This window comes from Mandrillus leucophaeus, unplaced genomic scaffold, assembly GCF_000951045.1.
Source record: "Mandrillus leucophaeus isolate KB7577 unplaced genomic scaffold, Mleu.le_1.0 Scaffold1042, whole genome shotgun sequence".
In the NCBI taxonomy this organism is placed as follows: domain Eukaryota; kingdom Metazoa; phylum Chordata; class Mammalia; order Primates; family Cercopithecidae; genus Mandrillus; species Mandrillus leucophaeus.
This window is the reverse complement of record NW_012098566.1, coordinates 1,060,901-1,082,042: the sequence shown is the minus strand read 5'-3', so window position 1 is coordinate 1,082,042 and position 21,142 is coordinate 1,060,901. Positions and strand designations below refer to the sequence as shown.

Sequence of the window (21,142 nt, the reverse complement as noted above, 5' to 3'; positions counted from 1 at the left end):
GATCACAAGGTCAGGAGATCAAGACCATGCTGTGAATGGTAAAACCCCATCTCTACTAAAAATACAGAAAATTAGCCAGGCTTGGCGCCGTGGCCTGTAGTCCCAGCTGCTGGGGATGCTGAGACAGGAGAATGGCATGAACCCGGGAGGCGGAGCTTGCAGTGAGCCAAGATCACACCACTGCACTCCAGCCTGGGTGACAGAGTGAGACTCCGTCTCAAAAAAAAAAAAAAAAAAAGAAAGTACATTAGCCTTTGAGTTATCACCAGGAAAGAGCTTGAAGAGCCAAATAAGGTATCCTAGAACCCCAAATCACTCCCAGATTATAAATACATGGCAAAAAGGAAGGGAATGTATGGGCCTTACCAGACAGGAAATTGGGTAGTTCTATGGGGTCACCCATAGGGAGACAGCTGACCACAAGGGATGAACTGCATGCAAATGTAGTAGAATAAAAGACAGCACAACAACACAAACAATGATTTGGGATTTGTATGTAATATATGTTAATACCTAATATAAGGATGCTTGAACTTTTGAAAATTTCTGGGGTCCACGGTCTGTTGTTTCCTCACTGACATGGATGCTGATCAGTAGAAATAAAAGGCACATTTCTGGTGCCTTTTCTCATGTTCTCTTCTCCCTCTTCATATCTCTGCAAGAACTGTTTCTCAGCATGGGTGATGGCAGTTTAATCCCTTAATGGCATTGTGAGTCAACTGGGATTGCAGAAATCACGGTGTCCATCACCCAGCCAAACTTCTCTCTGTAATTTTTGTTTGCCAAGAAGATGTGAGACTACTTGGAAAAAAGGAAGAGCAGATTATTAACAAAAATTAAGTGTAACTCAATATTATTGGCTCAAGCCAAAAACTCTGTTACAAAACTAAATTGGAAATCATAGTTTTGAAATAGAGTAATGGAGTATTAAATAAAGAAGTACCTTGTTGATAAGCTAGTTCAACTCCATCATTTTGCAGATAAGTAAATTGAGACTGAGAGACTGTCCCAGTGACACACAACCAGTGAGTGGCAAAGCTAGGATTAAAATTCAAGTCAGTGCTTTTCTTGGGCAATTGGGAAAACATTTAGATAAACAGCCTGCTAGGGGTTGTAATACATGAATTTATTACATAGTTTGAGGAACTAGAGATTTTCAACCTAGAAAGGGAAAGATTCAGGGACATGGTAGCTATTTTCAAATACTTGAAGGTAGAAAAGGCCTTGAACTTACTCTGTTAGCCAAAGGAGACTTTAGCAGTTCAATATAAGATAAAACCTTTTAAACAGTCAAAATTGGCCAAAACCATTGGGGGGTGAGGGACGATGAGTTTTCTGTCACCTGAAGCATTTCAGAATAGACTGAAAAATAATTCAGAGAGTATGTTTTTGTCTACAGAGAGGGGTAATTTAAGGGGTGTATAGGAGAGAATTCAGGCATGAAAATCATTTGGATGGGGTGACCTGTAAGAGAATGTGATTCTTTATATCCAAATTCTGGATATATCCAAATAAGAGTTTCATTCTTGCCTCTAAACTCTAAAACCTATCTTCTCATCTGTTTGCAATAGTTTAAATTTTAATCTATTTCATATTTCAGGGTAGTATGCCCTGAATATGTGATTTGAATGCTGTGGCAGAAGGTCACTCATATTCATTCATTTTTATTTTACTCTTATATACTTGCAGTGAGTCTTTTGAATTCATTATGCAAACACATGCAAATCATATGCAAATGATATAGCCTCAGAAAATGACAAAATCTGATGGCCTTAACTGAGCCACCAGACCTTTCTTTAAGAAGGAAAGTAATATGCCTTTCAACATCTCTGGGGCAGGAGATAATTTCCTGAGAGTGATATTTACATGACATCAGAATTCATTACTCAATCTTTGCCTCACATTCTGCATGTTTATGTGGGACTTTAAGGTAAGGAAAGCATTTTCACATACATGATCCTATTTGATCCTCATAATTACCCTGTGATGTAAGCAGAACAGGAATTATAATTCTTGTTTTTCAGATGGGAAAACAGACTTAGAGAAGTGAAATGATTTGCCCAAGGTCACTCAGTTGGTAAGCAAGGATCTGTGGTCTAGCACTAGACCCTTCCCAGTCCTTAGCTCTTCCCATTGCACACTGATGGATGTCTTATTTGAAGCAAGGTGGTCTGTCATTGGTCTGGGTTTGCTTAAGACTGTGTCTTGCTGATAGCATCTTCAGAGATGATTTTGTTGATGAAGATGGCATTTTAAGGGTGACCAGGGAAAGCCCAAATATGCGTAGCAGGCCTAGCAGAGTGCCAAGTACATATTTCCTCCAATCCCCTCTGCTTTTTAGCATCTTCTCTGAAATCTCCAGATGAACAACATTCTTCACCTCATCTACTCTTCAGCTCCTTCAGGAGGCAAAGTCCTTTCTTAAACCATGAAGAGTGGTAGCACAATCTCTGCAGTGAGATTTTCTGGATCTGAAGCCCTAATCCACCACTCTCTAATTGTGTGACTTGGAGAGATCATTTAATTTCTCTTAAGCATCAGTTTCTATATCTATAAAATGAGGGAAACAATAACATCTCTTTTATAGAACATGTGGAAACAGTCAAGGATAGGAAAATGCAGCAAAAAAAAAAAAAAAAAAAATTAAACCTGAGCCAGTATATGACACACAGTAAGGGCTCAATAAATGGCAGATACTATAGTCATTTGCTTCATCATAGTAATACAGTAGAGGTGGTGGTAGTGGTAGTAATAGTAGTAGTAGTAGTAGTCAAGTCATTGTGAACTCTGATACTAAGAACTGGGCTCTTGGAAATGGAGTGGGAGAACAGCAACACCAAATATATCCTGCATACCAGAGGGCTGAAGAACAGACAGAACAGGTAGCTAAATGCAGCCTATTGAGGAATGTTTGAACTTTGGCTTTCTTTAATCATTGCCACATCTTGCTCCATAATAAGAGTAATTGCAATCCTGCTCCAAAGCTATTTCTAAGAATAGTGCCAAGGCTGGCATCCCTAACTCTCCCCTCCTTTAGCCAGGCTGCTCTATCTATGGCAGTGTCCCCTACTTCCCCAGACCAGGTTAGGAGGGAACAAGAGAGGAGTTCACCCCAACTGCTTTAACAAGTCTGAACCGCCAGGTCAAGAGATGAAGTAATCTTCCTCCTATACGAAGACCAGAGGTGGGGATGGACGAGGTGGCCAAGGCAGCAGCTGAGGCTCAAGGAACAGATATACTCTCAAGCCTGCTCCCTCCTGCTCCAGTTCCCAGCTCAGCAGGTGCCACTGAAGGGCTCATTTCTTCAACCTGCCCCCACAGAGTGCTCTGCCTTTCCATGTTCTCTGACACCTCTTATTCACTCACCCAGGACAACTGAGAAAGTGGCCTCCTTGGTGAGAAGAGCTTCCACAGCCTCTCTCGGGGAAAAGGACCAGAAGCTGTTGGAGTTGGCCAAATACTTGAAGTTGGCATAAAGTCAATTGGAACCATCACAACGAAAGTCTGTGTGATCAGCCCAAAAGGACTGCACAACTGATTCATGTTCAGTGCCAGGAAATGCAATGGGCCATTCTGGGGCTGGGTCCTCATTTATTTTTGGCAAAGATGGGTGGTATGCAAAAGGGACTTCCTTTTTTTTTTCAGCACAGAGTCACAGAATGCTGAGCAGTCAACAGCATTTCTTGTTCCAAGATCACCCTTCTGAGTACCTCTCTGGCTGCCAAATTGCCAGGGCCTTCATAGTTTGATTCCATTTCTCAGCTCCAAGCATTGGGTAAACCCACCAAGCTAGGATTGCACCAGTCCTGTGATGGCGTTTGACGTCAGCTCCTTCTTTTGGGTGGTGCTGTTTTCTGCCGGCTGTAAAGTCATCACCTCCTTGGATCAGATGTGCATTGAGGTGAGTCCAAACTGTTTGTCTTCATGCAGATTAAACTGAAAATTTTGAGATTTAGCATGCAGTTCAATCTGAACCTTGGCATCCCAATATCCAGGGTCTTTAAAAAGGAAATGAGGTATATATATAATTTTTTCATTATTGTGAGAAAGGTGCCAAAGAACTCAGCCAGGGGATCATCTGGTGGCATCTTAATAGGAAGCAATGAGAATTTTTCTCCTCTTCAAACAATTCCACCCAAATAATCCCAAGTGGGTCATAAGATATTAATAGGGTCTCTGTGCACAAAGCAGACCCTAAACCTGCCTCAGCCTTGGGGAGTTGTTGGTTTAACATCCCCACGCTCACATGGCCATTATCCCAATGAGTCCTTTGGTCTCCTGGCTCTCAGGGTGAGAATTAGTAAAGACAGGCCTGTGCCAGGTTTTTGAGCATTGAAAAGATCACTCTGAATGAGTCTGGCTTTCTCCTCGACTTGGACAGCCCTCCATCTGTTTTACTAACCCACAGGAGGAAAATCTGAGAATAGAGCCAAATTGCACCTTCTGTTTTGGACCACAGCAATATTTATCAACCTGTGGGAAGTTCTTGGAGGGGGTGGTGAGAGAGAAAGGAGAAGGACCTCTGTCTCTTGCCATCCTCTGAAATTCTTCAAACTTCCTCCCGCTTTCTCTGACCCCACAAGTGTCCAATACCACATGGTCTGTCAGACAAGGGCTACATACAGGAGGGACCGTGAGTCTTGGTGGCTTGGTGAGCTGCTGGTCTGGGTTGAGGTTAAAAGAAGAGTAAGAGCCATGGTCGGGCGTGGTGGCTCAGCCCTGTAATCCCAGCACTTTGGGAGTCCGAGTGGGGTGGATCACGAGGTCAAGAGATCAAGACCATCCTGGCTAACACGGTGAAACTCCGTCTCTACTAAAAACACAAAAAATTAGCCGGGTGTGGTGGCGGGCGCCTGTGGCTTGCAGTGAGCTGAGATCGCGCCACAGCACTCCAGCTTGGGCGACAGAGTGAGATTCCGTCTAAAAAAAAAGAAGAAGAAGAAGAACAAGAGAGCCAGGAGTAGCCAGATGTGGAGGTGCCCTGGGGCAGGACTAGAAGGAGGTCAGAGGATCAGAAGAGCAGAGCAAAGCCAGCGCTGGGGTAAGGCTCAGAGCTGGGTGAGCAGAGTCTTGTTAGTCTGGCATTAGGATGGAATTAGCAGCCGGCCAAGAGGAGGCATCATGCCCACGAGAAACAAAGGCTGGGAAGGTGCCTGTTGGTTAGATTGGGCTGTCATAACAAATGCCACAGACTGGGCAGGGTGTGGTGGCTCACGCCTATAATCCCAGCACTCTGGGAGGCCAAGGTTGGTGGATGCCTTGAAACTGGGAGTTCAAGACCAGCCCGGGCAACATGGCAAAACCCCATCTGTATTAAAAATACAAATATTAGCTGGGCGTGGTGGCAGATGCCTGTAATCCCAACTACTTGGGAGGCTGAGGCAGGAGAATCACTCAAACCCGGGAGGCAGAGGTTGCAGTGAGCCGTGATTGTGCCACTGCACTCCAGCCTGAGTCACAGAGCAAGACTCTGTCTCAAAACAAACAAATACACCAAAAAACAAAAACAAACCAAAAAACCCGAATACCATAGACTGAGTGACTTAAACAGGAGAAATGGATTGTCTCACAGTTCTGGAGGCTGGAATTTCAAGATCAAGGTGTTGGCGGAGTTTGCTTCTTCTGCACCCTTGCTCCCTGGCATGCAGATGGCCATCTCCTCTCTTTGTCCTCTCATGGCCTTTCCTGTGTGCATGAGTGTCCCTGGTGTCTTTTTGTTTGTCCAAATTTCCTCATCTTTTAAGGTCTCCAGTCAGATTGGATCAGGGCCCACCTACATGACCTCAGCTTCCCTTAATGACCTCTTTAAAGGCCATGTCTCTAAATACAGTCACATTCTGAGGTCCTGGAGGTTAGGATTTCAAACATGAATTTGGTGGTGGGGGAGAGAAAATTCAGCTCATAACAGAATGGGAAGAGTAAGACGTTTCTATCAGCCCCAGAAGGCTGTCCCCTCATCCTTCAGGTTGGAAGGTCTGTAATTGCCGACAAGTTCTTCCTGCCCACTGCACAGACAAAATCAATCCACTGAGACTATGGCACTGAGGTAAAGAAAGTTTAATTGATGCCAGACTGGCCATGCCAGGTGGGAGACAGAGCTATTACTCAAATCAATCACTCCAAAGTTTTGGAGATTAGGAGTTTCAAGGATAGTTTGGTGGGCAGGGCACACGGGAATGGCAAATGTTGACTGGTTGGGGAAGAAGTCATAAGGTTTTGGAAAACGGTCCTCAGTTCTGAGTCCACCTCTGGGTGAGGCCACAGGATGGGTTGGGTCAGAAGTCTGGGTGGGGTTAGTCTGAAAGATATCTCAAAAAAAGTCTTAGATTCTATAATAGTGATGTTATCTATAGGAGTAATTGGGGAAGTCACAAATCTCGTGATCTTTGGCCACATGACTCCTGCACAGTAAGGAGTAACTATGCCAACACCTTAGGCAAATTCAAGCCCCTCTCAAAATCCTAACCTTTCTTTAGCTTTAAAAATGTGCTTTTGTTTTAAGAAGGGTTATTATCATCCTTGCTTTAAGGTTAAACTATAAACTAAATTTGTCCCAAATTCAGCTTGGTCTATACCCAGGAATGACCAAGGAGAAATTGGAGGTTAGAAGAAAGATGGAGTCACCTATGTCATATTTCTCTTGCTGTCATAATTTTGCAAAGGTGGTTTCAGGTCAATGTCATACAGACCTTTGGGAGGCATGACAAGTGGGTAGGAATGAGGACACCATCCCCTCAGTGATCAGGAACACAGGTTATCACTTCCAGGCAACAGCCTCTGATAGGATAACATCACCATTTATTTTCAGCTCATTGGGAAGCAGGCTCTTTTAAATGCCCCACTCTTATATACCTATATGTTTAACTCTGAAATCCTTGCATCAGGGGGAGGCCCCCGAGTCCTTTGGCTGCCTGTTCTGTGGCCTTCAGTGCTATTCATGTCTCAGGAGTGGTGCTCAGGGTTCTAGGGCCTGCAAGCCTTAGTCCTGTGTGGCAGCAAAGTCTTTCCTTTTTGGATAAGCCAGATGAAACTGAAACCTGCCAATACAATAACCTTCCTGCAGCCCTCCCTCTGAAAGAAGTCTGATTTTAAATGACTTTGTGAACTATTCAATTAGGATCAGATCTGTATTTTCTTTTGTTTCATCTATCATGTGTGAGTTCTCAAGAACAAGACTCTAAGGCTGTTTAGGAAGCTCTTGCTACTGTGTGGATACCAAGGAGGGAGCTGGGGGATGCAAAGACACATGGAACTTATTCCTGAGAGTCTGGAACTTTCCAGGCTGCTGGCAAGGGATAAAAGGAGGGCTGGCTAAAAGAATAAACTCTTGCCTTTGACTTAAGGGTTTGGCCCTTTTTCAAACGTAAATTACCCCGTTTTCTTTTGTTTCTCTTTTTCTTTTGTTTCCTCTTTTTCTTTTGTTTCCTCTTTTCTTCTTCCCCCTTCAGGTCATGCATTGTTAACCACACAGCGTCTGCATGTTCATGTGACCACCATTACCCTATTAAGCCTGTGAACAAAAGTTCTCTGAAGAGGAATCTGAGGAACGAGACTGTATTCCAATGAACAGTTCGCAAACTGGAGAGACACGGCCTTTGACACGTAGCTTTTGTATGGTGCATTCCAGAGAACAAATAAGGAACTTGGCTTCCATAGAGAGAAATTTGCCACTCAGGTTCCCAGTCAGACTCATTTATGCAGCAGAAGGATTCAAACTTGCTTAGTTCTGATCTGTTGGTGCAGCTCGCTCCTGACTGGTTGATAAAGCTGAGCCCTGATTGGTTGGTTCAGATGAGATCTGAACGTTCCAAAATTAAACAGAGCTGGAAATTTTCAGAAATTCAGAGTACATGTGTGACCTCTAGTCAGCAAGTGGCTTCTTGGCTCTATTTAAAATTTAGGCCCAGTTCGCCACTTGGGATCTGATATAGTTTGGATCTGTGTCCCTGCCCAGATCTCATGTTGAACTGTAATCCCCAGTGGTGGAGGTAGGGCCTGGTGGGAGGTGTGTGGGGGCAGCTCCGTCACAGCTTGGTGCTTTCTTGGTGGTAATGAGTTCTCCTGAGATATGGTCATTGAAAAGAGTGACACCTCCCCTGTCATTCTCTTTCTCCTGCTTTCACCATGCAGCGTGCCTGCTCCGCCTCCGCCTTCTGCTATGATTGTGTCTCAGATCCTCCCCAGAAGCCAAGCAGATACCACCAGCACCGTGCTTCCTGTAGAGCCTGCAGAACAGTGAGCCAATTTAGACCTGTTTTCTTTATAAATTACGCAGTACCAGGTATTTTTTTCTTCCTGTCTTTTTTTTAATTTTTATTTATTTTTTTCATTTTTTATTTTTTTTATTTTTTTAGACGGAGTCTTACTCTGTCGCCCAGGCTGGAGTGCAGTGGCCCAATCTCGGCTCACTGCAAGCTCCGCCTCCCGGGTTCATGCCATTCTCCTGCCTCAGCCTCCCGAGCAGCTGGAACTGCAGGCACCCACCACCACGCCGGGCTAATTTTTTGTAGTTTTAGTAGAGACGGGGTTTCACCGTGTCAGCCAGGGTGGTCTCGATTTCCTGACCTCGTAATCTGCTTGCCTTGGCCTCCCAAAGTGCTGGGATTACAGGCGTGAGCCACCGCGCCTGGCCAATGCAGGGTATTTCTTTATAACAATGCAAGAAAGGCCTAACAAAGGGTTCAGTTTGAAGGGTTGGCTGGCTCTTTCAGTTCACACTTGTTTATAAGCCCTAGCCTAAAAATAGTTTTTGTCTGGCTTTGTTTTGAGCTTAATAAACTTTTTGTTGAAGTAAAACATACATATAGAAAAGTTCACAAGTCATAGGTGTGCAGTTAAACGAGTTTTCACCACGTGAGCACATCCATGTAACTAGCACACAGATCAAGATGTAGAACATTCTCAGCACCTCAGAAGCCCTCCTCATCTCATGCCTGCTCCCTGGCACTAACCCCTGAAACCATCCAGTATTCTAGTTTACATCACCAGAAACTGGTTTTGCCTGGTCTTAAACTTTATGTACATGGGACCATACAGTGTGTACTCTTTTGTGTCTGCGTTTTTTTTGCTCAACATTAAATTTGTGAGACTTATTGGTGTGTGCAGCAATCATTTGTTCATTTTTATTGCTTAATGTTACTCTGTTGTATTAGTGAGCCACCATTTATTTATCCATTCTGCTGTTAATGGACATTTGCATTGATTCCAATTTTTTGGCTATTATGAATGATGCTGCTTTGGACATTCTTGTCTATGTCTTTAGTAAACAGATGTACAAATGTTTATTAGGTGTATACCTAGGAGTGGATGTATTTGATCATGGGTAAACATTATGTTCAAACTTTAATAGATATTGCCAGTTTTGCAAAGTGTTACTATCAGTTTATACTCTGTGGCAATGTGCATAAGTTCTAACTGCTCCACAGCCTCACTAACATTTTGTATTGTTTGTTTTTAAAATGTTAGCAATGCTGATGGGTGGATATTGGTACTTCACTAGGAGTTAATTTTTATTTTCCTGGTGAACAATTAAATTGTTCAATTAGTCAGTCATTTGCATATTCTTTTTTATGTGTGTGAAATGCCTGTTGAAGTGTTTTGCCCATTTTCACATGGGTTGCCTTTTTTTTATTCATTTGTAGGAGTTCTTTATGTAATGTAGATATAAGTCCTCCATCAGATTGCAAATACCTTCTCTCACTCTGTGGCTTGCCTTTCCACTCTCCTAATGGTATCATTTGCTGAACCAAAGCTTTTTTTTTTTTTTTTTTGAGATGGAGTCTCACTCTGTCACCCAGGCTGGAGTGCAATTGCACGATCTCAGCTCACTGCAAGCTCTGCCTCCCAGGGTCACGCCATTCTCCTGCCTCAGCCTCCCAAGTAGCTGGGACTACAGGCACCCTCCACCATGCCTGGCTAATTTTTTGTATTTTTAGTAGAGATGGGGTTTCACTATGTTAGCCAGGATGATCTCAATCTCCTGACCTCCTGATCTGCCTGCCTCGACCTCCCAAAGAGCTGGGATTACAGGTATGAGCCACCGCACCCAGCCCCAAAGTTCTTATTTTTAATATACCTCAACTTATTTCTTTTTCCTGTATTTTCAGTACATTTCTGTCCTGTTTAAGAAATCTTTGCCTACCTCAAGACTGTGATATTATCCCATGTTTCTTCTAGAAGCTTTATTGTTTTGTATTTATTTTCTATTTCTAGGTTTCACATTTAGATCCATCAAAATTGTTTTTGTCTTTTGCATACAAGTAGGAGTCAAGATTAATTTTTAAAGAAAACTTTTTGTTTGGAAAAATATCCAAACCTACCTACAAGTTCTAAGACTATTACAATGAACACCTATAGTCTACATAGATTATTCCATTGTCAAATGCTACATGTTTTCTCTCTCTGTCTCTCTCTGTGAATGTTTGTGTCCCTGTATATGTGTGACTTAAACAAAAATATTAGGACCCATATCAAGTCTTTGGAAGCTGATAACTATGCAAAGAGCAGCTGGAATTCAGTGTTCTGTGATTTGGATTGTGGCATCATTTTAGATGCACTCTTGAAATATTTACTTGAGAATGCGGGCATGCCTCCCCTTTTCAAGTGAGCTCAGCTTGGCCATCCTTTTCCCTCAAAACTGTGATAGAAGTGAGCCCTTCAGTCCCTAGGTGTGGGATGGGGACTGTTGTGCAGAGCTCTTTTTTGAAAGGAACTCCAAGTTCATAGACACAAGGGGTGAACTCCAAGTTCATAGACACAAGGGGTTCCCAATAGCTTTCGATGGTGATGCGAGGTTGTGATGATCCAGTTAAACACTAACTCTTCTTGTTTAGTGCTGGCACACATTATCGCATTAATCCTCACAGTAAACTTGCAAGGTGAAGTTCCTAACCTCAATCTACAGTTGAGGAAAAGGAAGGCTCAGATAACACAGCTTGGTGGTTGAGAGCTAGGATTTGAACCCAAGCAGTCTGACTTTACAAACAGGAAATAAAGTGCATGCAACTGGAATGCCCTTTGCCTGGAGGAATGAGATTGACAACGTAGTTATAGAGATGTGCTCTCTAGGGAGTGTTTGTTTTGTTTTCAGAGGGTAATTGTTGCTCTGGGATTTGACTCAGTCAATTGCTCTGTCTTGGATGGAGGTATGATTAATGAGGAAGGGTTAGAGGTCAATGTCCCAGACTTCTCATGCATGGGGGGCTGGCTGCTGTGTGTGTCAAGTGCAGATGAGAAATTCGAAAAGGTGAGAATAAACACTTGAGTGAAATTCAAAGAGTTCCAAATTAGAAAATGTTTCAACACTTGCAAGGAAAGAAAATACAGCGGGATGAGAGGGAGTTAGATATACAGCAGAAGGGAGGAAAATAAGAGCCTGATTGAAAAAATGCAAATGAATACCTAGCAGGAAAAGGGATTGCAAATACAGATGTAGCTCTGGGAGCACAGCTCTGAGACAGAGCTCGAGACAAAGCAGATGACACAGGTCCCAGTGCACAGTGGGGCCCAAGCGAATGCCCCTTGACTTAGAATAGTGATGGACATGAGGCAATTGTCATGAATACCACGTGGCCTTGCCAGAGCTCTGCTCACTGTGTGAATTCACATCAAGAAGTCTCGTCTGCAGTGGAGCCAGCAGAAGCAGAGAGGTGAGAAAGGGACTTTGGAAATTGACCACATTTCTAGACTTCTCTAGGAAGAAAAGGCTGGATTTATAGGAAATGGTCATGTGGAGATCAGAGAAACTGCAATGGTAGTGGGTGTCTGCCCAGAAAAAGTAACAGAAGCACATGGTCCTGGCGGTGGCCATGCTGTCTGCTGGGACCCAGTGTTCCTTCTCTGCATCTTGTCCTTTGACTCTCTGTTGCATTACCATTCTACTGTTCTGGGACCCTGGCTATCAGAACTCATGCTCAAAAAGTTTCATTTGAATATTGATAGGGAGAATGGCACACCCTTACTAATGCAATATTTCTACCAAAAATGTACAACCAGGGTCAAATCACGAGGAACATACAAACATATAACTGGGACATTCTGTAAAATATGAGCCTGCATTCTTCAAAAGGCATTCATGTCATGAAAGACAAAGGCTGAGGAACTGTCTCAGATTAAAGGAGTCTAAGGAGATACAACAACGAAATGCAATGTGTGATCCTGGATTGGAAAAACAAAAATTACTGTAAAGAATAATAATGGGACAATTGTCAAAATTTGGATATAGACAATACGTTGGATAATAACATTGTATCAATGTTAAATATCCTGAATTTCATAATGGCACTGTAGTCATATAATATCCTTGATTTTAGGATATATAAACCTTGGTGTTTAGGGTTTAAGGGTCATGATGGCAGTAGTGTACTCTCCATCAAAAAGAATGTGAATAATAGTGTGTGTGTGTGTGCATGCATGTGTGTGTACTTTCTGTCTTACAATAGTCTGAAAACAATCTAATGCTTCCTAGATAATTCCAGAGCATGTGGTGCTTTGGTGCCTCTATCATCGTGGCCATTTTGATGATACAATTGTGATTATAAAAGCTATAAGGGAAGGGCTACGTGTATGCTGAGCCCTAGACATTCTCTAAAATGTGTTTGGTTTCTAAATTCTCTTATCAGTTGTATTTCTTGTCACTTGCCTCTTTCTCCTAAAAATCAAAGGCACAGGATCTATTGCCATTTCCACCTAACCAGAGATGATTCAATATTATGGCACAGGCTCATGGTGGCCTTCTTGATCCTCTTGGTAGCGTCATCTACTCATTATCAGTTTTTCACTGGATTGAAACCAAGCTGCTTCATTTACCTGCTTTCTATTTTCAAGGAGCTCACTCAGGCCACTGGTTTAGTAGAACTCCTCCTGGATTCTCAATCTTCTGCATCACATTAGTGCAGTAAAGTGCTTAGTAAAGCACACAAAAGGCTGAGGCACAGAATAATTTAGGTATCATGGGCACTTACGTATTCAGGAGAAGAAGGGAAATGACAGCATTGAGCCTTTTGCTGTAGGGCCAGAATAGAGTGAGACAAACTGAGGAAGTCCCTTTTCTCCAACCGTATGTGACATCAGTTATGCCAAAGGAGACCAGAAAAGAAAAATGTCTCCTCTAAGCTGATCAGCACCTTTGCAACTATTGGGGCAGCAGCTGCACATGCATATTCTCTCTGGGTCGTCCATATTCATGGGCACCGAGGATAGGTCTGGCAACACGTGGTTTTTTTCCCCACCAGTCAGCTAAATCTAAGTTTTAAATGCAAAGTGTGCATTTCAAGGACATTATGTGGATTTGTGGCAGTGCCTGGAGGACTTTCGGCCTATAAAACGAAGAATAAATTACAAGGACATATAAATAAAGCATTTTCATCAGTGACAGTCATAATGTTGTCACAATATCGAAGACAACTGGTGACTTTCTGTGATGAGCATGTTCTGTGGCTACAAAAAAGTGCATCACTAAACAGAAATTGGAATGAAAGAAAATGAGGTTATAATGGTGACATCTCAAGAGCCTCCTGCTTCAGAGCAAAGCAGGATGTGTGCAGTTCTGTTTCCCACTAAGCAGATCTGTTTGTAACTCAGCATGAGAAAAGCCACGGATCTGGAGTCCGTACCAGAGTAGATCTTTTCCAGGCCAGGGAAGTCTCAGTGGGGCTTCTAGTGAGCCCCTATGTGTCAGGGAAAGGCAAGGGCTGGAAGATTGGATTAACTCACCTGGAGCCTGAGATGATCTGAGAGCTGGCCCAAGGTCCTGGGATGTCCTTGTTCTTGTGCCCCCAAGGTCACTGTCTTAGTCGGTTTCCTGCTGCTATCACAGAATGCCACAGCCTGGGTAATTTGTATAGAAAAGTAATTTATTTCTCATAGCTGGGAGCTGGGAAGCCCAAGAGCCTGGCTGTGGTATCTGGTGAGGGCCTTCTTGCTGCATGATTCCATGGAGGAAGGTGAAAGCAAGCATGTGGACAGAGCAAATGGAGGCCTAACTTACCCCCCCCCCCCTTTTTTTTGAGACGAAGTCTCACTTTGCAGCCAGGCTGGAGTGCAGTGGCGCGATCTTGGCTCACTGCAACCTCCAACTCCCTGGTTCAAGTGATTTTCCTGCCTCAGCCTCCCGAGTAACTGGGATTACAGGCATGCACCACCATGCCCAGCTAATTTTTGTGTTTTTGGTAGAGACGGTTTCACCATGTTGGCCAGGATGGTCTCGAACTCCTGACCTTGTGATCTGCCCGCCTTGGCCTCCCAATAACTTACTCCCTTTATCAGGAGTCCAGTCCCGTGATAACTAACCCACTCTGCAATAATAGCATTAATTCATTCATGAGTGTGGAAACCATGATCCAATCACCTCCCAAAGGCCTCACCTCTTAGTATTACAATGGCAATTGAGTTTTTGACACGTGAACTTTGAAGGACATATTCAAAGCATAGCAGGAACTTTCCCTAGAGATCATTTATATCTTTCCAAGGAGAGTCCACAGGCAACATATACTCCATCAGACTTTCATACCTGCCCTGTCAGACCTTTCTATTTGCCCTACTACCCTTTGTCTTAAAGCATTAGCCAGATAAATAATGACATCACAGTTCTACAGGCTTCTAAATAACCACTTCCCATTTTTTACCTACTTAGTTCAACACATAACTTGTGTTAGGACATGATTGGCAGGCTTCAGAATCCATGACTACCCTGGGGCACAGGATGAGGAACAACCTCATGTGTAGGAACTTATGTATAGGGTCGTGCCCAAAAGCCTACCGTCTGGTATCAGCAGCCTACAAATCCAGAGATCTAAAATTAATTCATACTTCAAGATTGCAAGGCCTCAGGTCTATGCCACCCTGCTAGTTTTTTTAAGCATTGAGTTAAGAAAACATGTTAAGCATATACAAAAATAGTAACAAAGAACCTAAAAATGCAACAATCATAAGCATTTGGCCTACTCACTTCATTTCTACATTCCTCTCATCCTTTTTTGCCAGAGTATTGTAAAGCCAATTCCAACATCATGCCGTTTTACTCCTAAATATTTAAATATGCATCTCAAAAGACTAAGAACATTTATTTTACATAACCACAAGTCCGCTGTCATTAACAAAATCCAGAATTCCTTAATATCATCGAATTCTGTCCTCATTCAAAGTTCCCTAACAGTCTATAAAATGCCTTTTTGAACTGCTTTATTTGGATCAGGTTCTAAATGAGGGCTACTCTATTATTTGATGGTTATGTCTCTTAAGTAAATTTTATATCTCTATGTCTTTTAACAAGCACTATCTCCTCTCTCATTCTCTCTCTCTCTCTCTCTCACACACACACACAGAGAGAGAGAGAGAGAGAGAGAAAACAAAGTCAGTTGTTCTATAGAATGTTCCACTTAAACCCAACATATCACTTTGAGATGTGAAGTTAAACCTAAAATCTTAATGAGTTTCAAGTTTAATTTTTTTCTTGGCAAGAATACTTCATAGACAATGCTGCGTACCTCACATTGTCTCACATCCGAAAGTATGTAATGTTTGATTGTCTCATTTTGGTGATACTTATCTAAGGTTGATTTGTTTGTTTCAAATTGAAATTAAACATTTCCATTCAACCAAAATCAAAACTGTAAAACAAAGTGCATTCAGAGAAGTCTCACATCTATCCCTGCTCTTCTGTCTGGTCTCTTCCCTCTTCTTAAACGCAATCAGTCGTTGGGTTTTTTTGCATGGTTTGTTTTAACAAATATAAGAAAATTCACACATACCTTTCTTACACAAAAGGCATACTCTGTACATTATACTACATACTGTATACTATATACACTACATATATTGTTCTGCGGTTTGCTTTTTTCACCTTGAAATCTATCCTGGGTGTCACTCCATATCAATATATGGAGTTTTTTTTTTTTTCAGTTTTAAAGGATTCCATTTTGTGAATGTACCATGTTTTGTTCAAGTAGTCCTATATTGATGAACAGTCTGGTTATTGTCAATCTTGCTATTACAAAACAATTACTACAGTTAATAATGTGCATTCATCATCTTGTTTTTGGCAAGTGTATATTTGGTAAAGATTACTAGAAGTACGATTGCTGCTCAGAAGGTAAAACATATATAATTTTGCTAGATAGTCAATCAAATTATTAAGTCGAATATTAATTTACTTTGTTTCTCCAATCAGAAAGAAGCCAACAAAACATATAGCTGTGAAAATTTAGGTCTCAGTGAAATCCCTGACACTCTACCAAACACAACAGAATTTTTGGAATTCAGCTTTAATTTTTTGCCTACAATTCACAATGGAACCTTCAGCAGACTCATGAATCTTACCTTTTTGGATTTAACTAGGTATGTATCTGAGTTGTATGTGTGCTTTTGATATTTTACCTAAGTTAAAGTACAGTATGTGCTCAATTTATTTGCAGGACCTTTTTTGGAGGCCCAGGGACAATCCGCTTATACTACATGTTTATACCTCCCTATGAAATACTTCTGTGTGGGTGAAATGTAATTTAAATAAACATCAACCAATGGAGAGGAAAGTGGATTGCTCTCAAACTAGTTGCAACAACAGTACTGTTTGAGCAGTTCTAAAGAATACTGATAGCAAAAATGAAAATAATCTTATATTAAATCAGATGCCAAACTATGCTGAATTTTGGCATAGTTTATTTTTGGGTAATGACATTTAAGAAAAATTTCTAGGAGAAAAGCACACCATCTACTTCCCCCCTGCCCCAACAAATTGGAAAATGAGTTCCATTATTTTGTTATAGTGGTGGAATTGGGATTCCACATGCTGAGCCAGTGTTTGAGAACCAGTAGACAGAAGTATTACAAGAAAATAAGGGAAGAAAATGAAAGGACTGTACAGTGTGTGTGTGTGTGTGTGTGTGTAAGAGAGAGGGGACAGGCTCTGTGTGTACCTTCAGTCTGAACCCCTTGTGGCAGTTCTGCTTCTTCTATTTTGTCCTTCAACTTCAGCTTCTGTGGACAGAATGTCCACATCCATAGTACCGCTTCATCTTTAAAACCAGCACTGTAAGGTTCCATGGTGCATATTATCATCCAACTTATGGTTAGAGGAGGAGACCATCTGTGTGTGTGTGTGTATGTGTGTGTAATCCAGTATTTTTAGGTGCAAAACCAGGATGGTTTTCTCAGATGAAAATACAGAGGTTGAGAAAAGTTGTAACTTGCCCGGGATGACACAGATTTTTGTATATATATATACGTATTTATAGTATATATTATCTATTATGCATTCTATATGACATATTTTGTATTACTTAAAACAATAAATAATAGTTTGATTTTGCCCACAATCAAATGACGTGTGGTTCATTAGAATACAGGCACAATCCTCTGAGGGTTCAATCTAAGGGGTGAGATACCCGGAAAAAAATCTAGATTGGAGTGTTCAGAAGTGAGGCTACTCATTAATTCCTTCAAGAGGCCATCTGTTGATACTGAAGAAAGTTCTTATGTTTGATTTTGAATGATACAAAAGATGACTTTATTAATGTGTGTCACTGTATAGGTTTTTATTTTTCCTTTTTGCAAATGAATTATTGTTAAATACAATTATCTTTTCAAGGTGCCAGATTAATTGGATACATGAAGACACTTTTCAAAGCCATCATCAATTGAACACACTTGTGTTAACTGGAAATCCTTTGATATTCATGGCAGAAACATCGCTTAATGGGCCCAAGTCACTGAAGCATCTTTTCTTAATCCAAACGGGAATATCCAATCTCGAGTTTATTCCAGTGCACAATCTGGAAAACTTGGAAAGCTTGTATCTTGGAAGCAACCATATTTCCTCCATTAAGTTCCCCAAAGACTTCCCAGCACGGAATCTGAAAGTACTGGATTTTCAGAATAATGCTATACACTACCTCTCTAGAGAAGACATGAGGTCTCTGGAGCAGGCCACCAACTTAAGCCTGAACTTCAATGGCAATGATGTTAAAGGTATTGAGCTTGGGGCTTTTGGTTCAATAGTCTTCCAAAGTTTGAACTTTGGAGGGACTCTAAATTTGTCTGTTATATTCAATGGTCTGCAGAACTCTACTACTCAGTCTCTCTGGCTGGGAACATTTGAGGACATTGATGACGAAGACATTAGTTCAGCCATGCTCAAGGGACTCTGTGAAATGTCTGTTGAGAGCCTCAACCTGCAGAAACACCACTTCTCTGACTTCTCATCCACCACATTTCAGTGCTTCACCCAAATCCAGGAATTGGATCTGACAGCAACTCACTTGGCAGGGTTACCCTCTGGGATTAAGGGTCTGAACTTGCTCAAGAAATTAGTTCTTAGTGTAAATCATTTTGACCAATTGTGTCAAATCAGTGCTGCCAATTTCCCCTCCCTTACACACCTCTACGTCAGAGGCAACGTGAAGAAACTTCACCTTGGTGTTGGCTGTTTGGAGAAACTAGGAAACCTTCAGACACTTGATTTAAGCCATAATGACATAGAGGCTTCTGACTGCTGCAATCTGCAACTCAGAAACCTGTCCCACTTGCAAACCTTAAACCTGAGCCACAATGAGCTTCTTGGTCTCCAGAGTCAGGCATTCAAAGAATGTCCTCGGCTAGAACTCCTGGATTTGGCGTTTACCCGCTTACACATTAATGCTCCACAAAGTCCCTTCCAAAACCTCCATTTCCTGCAGGTTCTGAATCTCACTTACTGCTTCCTTGATACCAGCAATCAGCATCTTCTAGCAGGCCTACCAGATCTCCGGCATCTCAACTTAAAAGGCAATCACTTTCAAGATGGGACTATCATGAAGACCAACCTACTTCAGACCGTGGGCAGCTTGGAGATTCTGATTTTATCCTCCTGTGGTCTCCTCTCTATAGACCAGCAAGCATTCCACGGCTTGGGAAAAATGAGCCATGTAGACTTAAGCCACAACAGCCTGACATGTGACAGCATTGCTTCTGTTAGTCATTTTAAGGGAATTTACCTCAATCTGGCCGCCAACAGCATTAACATCATCCCACCCCATCTCCTCCCCATCTTGTCCCAGCAGAGCACCATTAATTTCAGTCACAATCCCCTGGACTGCACTTGCTCGAATATTCATTTCTTAACATGGTACAAAGAAAACCTGCACAAACTTGAAGGCTCGGAGGAGACCACATGTGCAAACCCGCCGTCTCTAAGGGGAGTTAAGCTATCTGATGTCAAGCTGTCCTGTGGGATTACAGCCATAGGCATTTTCTTTCTCACAATATTTTTATTATTGTTCACCATTCTGCTCTTTTTTGCAGTTAAAAACCTTCTCAGGTGGAAATACCGACACATTTAGTGCTGAAGGTTTCCAGAGAAAGCAAATAAATGTGCTTAGCAAAATTGCTGTAAGTGAAGAAACTGTCATCTGCTGGTGACCAGACCAGAATTTTCAGATTGGTCCTGGAGCTGGGCAGGGACTCACTGTGCTTTTCTGAGCTTCTTACTCCTGTGAGTTCCAGAGCTAAATAACCTTCTAGGCAAGTACACCGAACCGACTCAGGCCAGAGGGCCAGATGCTGCTGTGAGAGGCACAGAACCCTTTCCGCATGTGGAAGAGTGGGAGGAAGCAGCGGGAGGGGCTGGGCAAGGACTGCCAGCTCCAGAGTCACCCACAGGGAGGCCGTTCCCCTTCTACTCACCGACATCCCTTCCAGCACCCCACACCCCTCCCCTGAAAGGAGATCATCAGCCCCCACAATTTGGCAGAACTGAAGCCAGCCCGCTACCCACCCCAGCCACAGCATTGTGCTTGGGTCTGGGTTCTCAGTCATGTAGCCATTTGAGAAACTTAGTTGGGGACAAAGTCTCAATGCTTATTTTAAATGAAAAAAGAAAAGCATAATGAATTTAACAGAAAAGGCTGAGAAATGAAACTTGGTATCAAATAGACTCCATTAATCTTCTTAATCCTTAGGTCTATAAGGTCTCTGTAATGCCCCTAGGGTGTGAATGGCTATAAAGAAAAGAACCCATCTCCAAGCTTTAGAATTTCTTCCATGTTTGTCTCACTCAGTTCAGAAACCAGGCAGGCTCTCTCTGCCTATCTGGTGTTCTGGCTCTTACGTTACAGATCCTAACTTGCAGGTGGGCTGTGATCCAAAATGCTCTTCTCATCTGGTTCTTAGAAGCCTCTTTTCCAGAAGATCTGTGAAATAAATAGTGGTTTGGTTCTCAGACTAGCCCTTAAAAGCCTATTTGTTTTGGAGAGCATTTGAAATAGCATATTTACATGAAAATGAGGAAGAAGCCATCCCTGCATGCTAGCTGTTGGGAACACAGTAAAGCTGGATTAGTGAGAAGTGGTTTCTGTTGAGGCTGGGGATGTCAGTAAAGGTCACATCAGCAATGGACAGCGGCCTGGACCACTGAATGCAGATAGACAAAGAGCAATGTCATGACTTAGACCTAAAGGGCCATACTCACGCAGGCCTCTATCTTCTGAAGTTGATTGCCAGACAAGCTGGCCGGGAGCTCCTGGACTCAAGTGGTGCATTAACAAGGCCTGGATTCTGTTCCATAACCAATTTTAGGGTAGAGATAGAGGTGGTAACTTGTAGTTATAACATTCTGATAGGCTAACAAAGTAAAAATGTATCAAACCAATCAGAATATATTAGCCCTTAAGTTGAGGACATACTAGTGGAACATCATAACAGAGTGGAAACTTGGGGGTCATCCTGTTTGTCTTTTCACCCCCAGGAAAAGCAGGAAAGGCAGGGAACAGCAGTGGGTGAACCTCTTCCCTGCTCAGGGATTTCAGGCCTTCACACTTGCTCTTTCCTTTGTCTGGAAGACGCTGCCATTGACCTCCAAATGGCTTGTTCCTTCATCTCCTTGAGATTTTAGTGCTAATATTTTCTCCTCTCAGGGAGTTCTTCTCTGACCTAGCTAATCCAAAGTAACCTCTATGCCTCACCTGGTTTTATTATCTTTATAATGCTTATCCGTGTTTGGAATTATCTTCTTCATTTGTTTTAATTAGTCTGTCCTGTCTTGTTTCTCCCAAATACAAGCTCTATGAGAGGGTCTTTGCCCAAGGATACCCTAGAACATGCCGGGGACATAGTAATGAGTCTTTCTCTTTCTCTCTCTCTCTCTCTCTCTCTCTCTATATATATATATATA

The 21,142-nt window shown here is 42.3% G+C and overlaps 1 protein-coding gene across 1 annotated transcript; it reads left to right on the top strand.

Annotated features, from left to right (window-relative positions):
- Nucleotides 1-3,646: 3,646 nt before the first annotated feature.
- On the top strand, nucleotides 3,647-19,848 carry CD180 (CD180 molecule). The gene is made up of 3 exons (XM_011980446.1): nucleotides 3,647-3,901; nucleotides 16,169-16,335; nucleotides 17,585-19,848. Exons 1-3 carry the CDS (start codon nucleotides 3,812-3,814, stop codon nucleotides 19,311-19,313), a joined length of 1,986 nt encoding a protein of 661 aa, XP_011835836.1. The 5' UTR covers nucleotides 3,647-3,811; the 3' UTR covers nucleotides 19,314-19,848.
- Nucleotides 19,849-21,142: the final 1,294 nt, after the last annotated feature.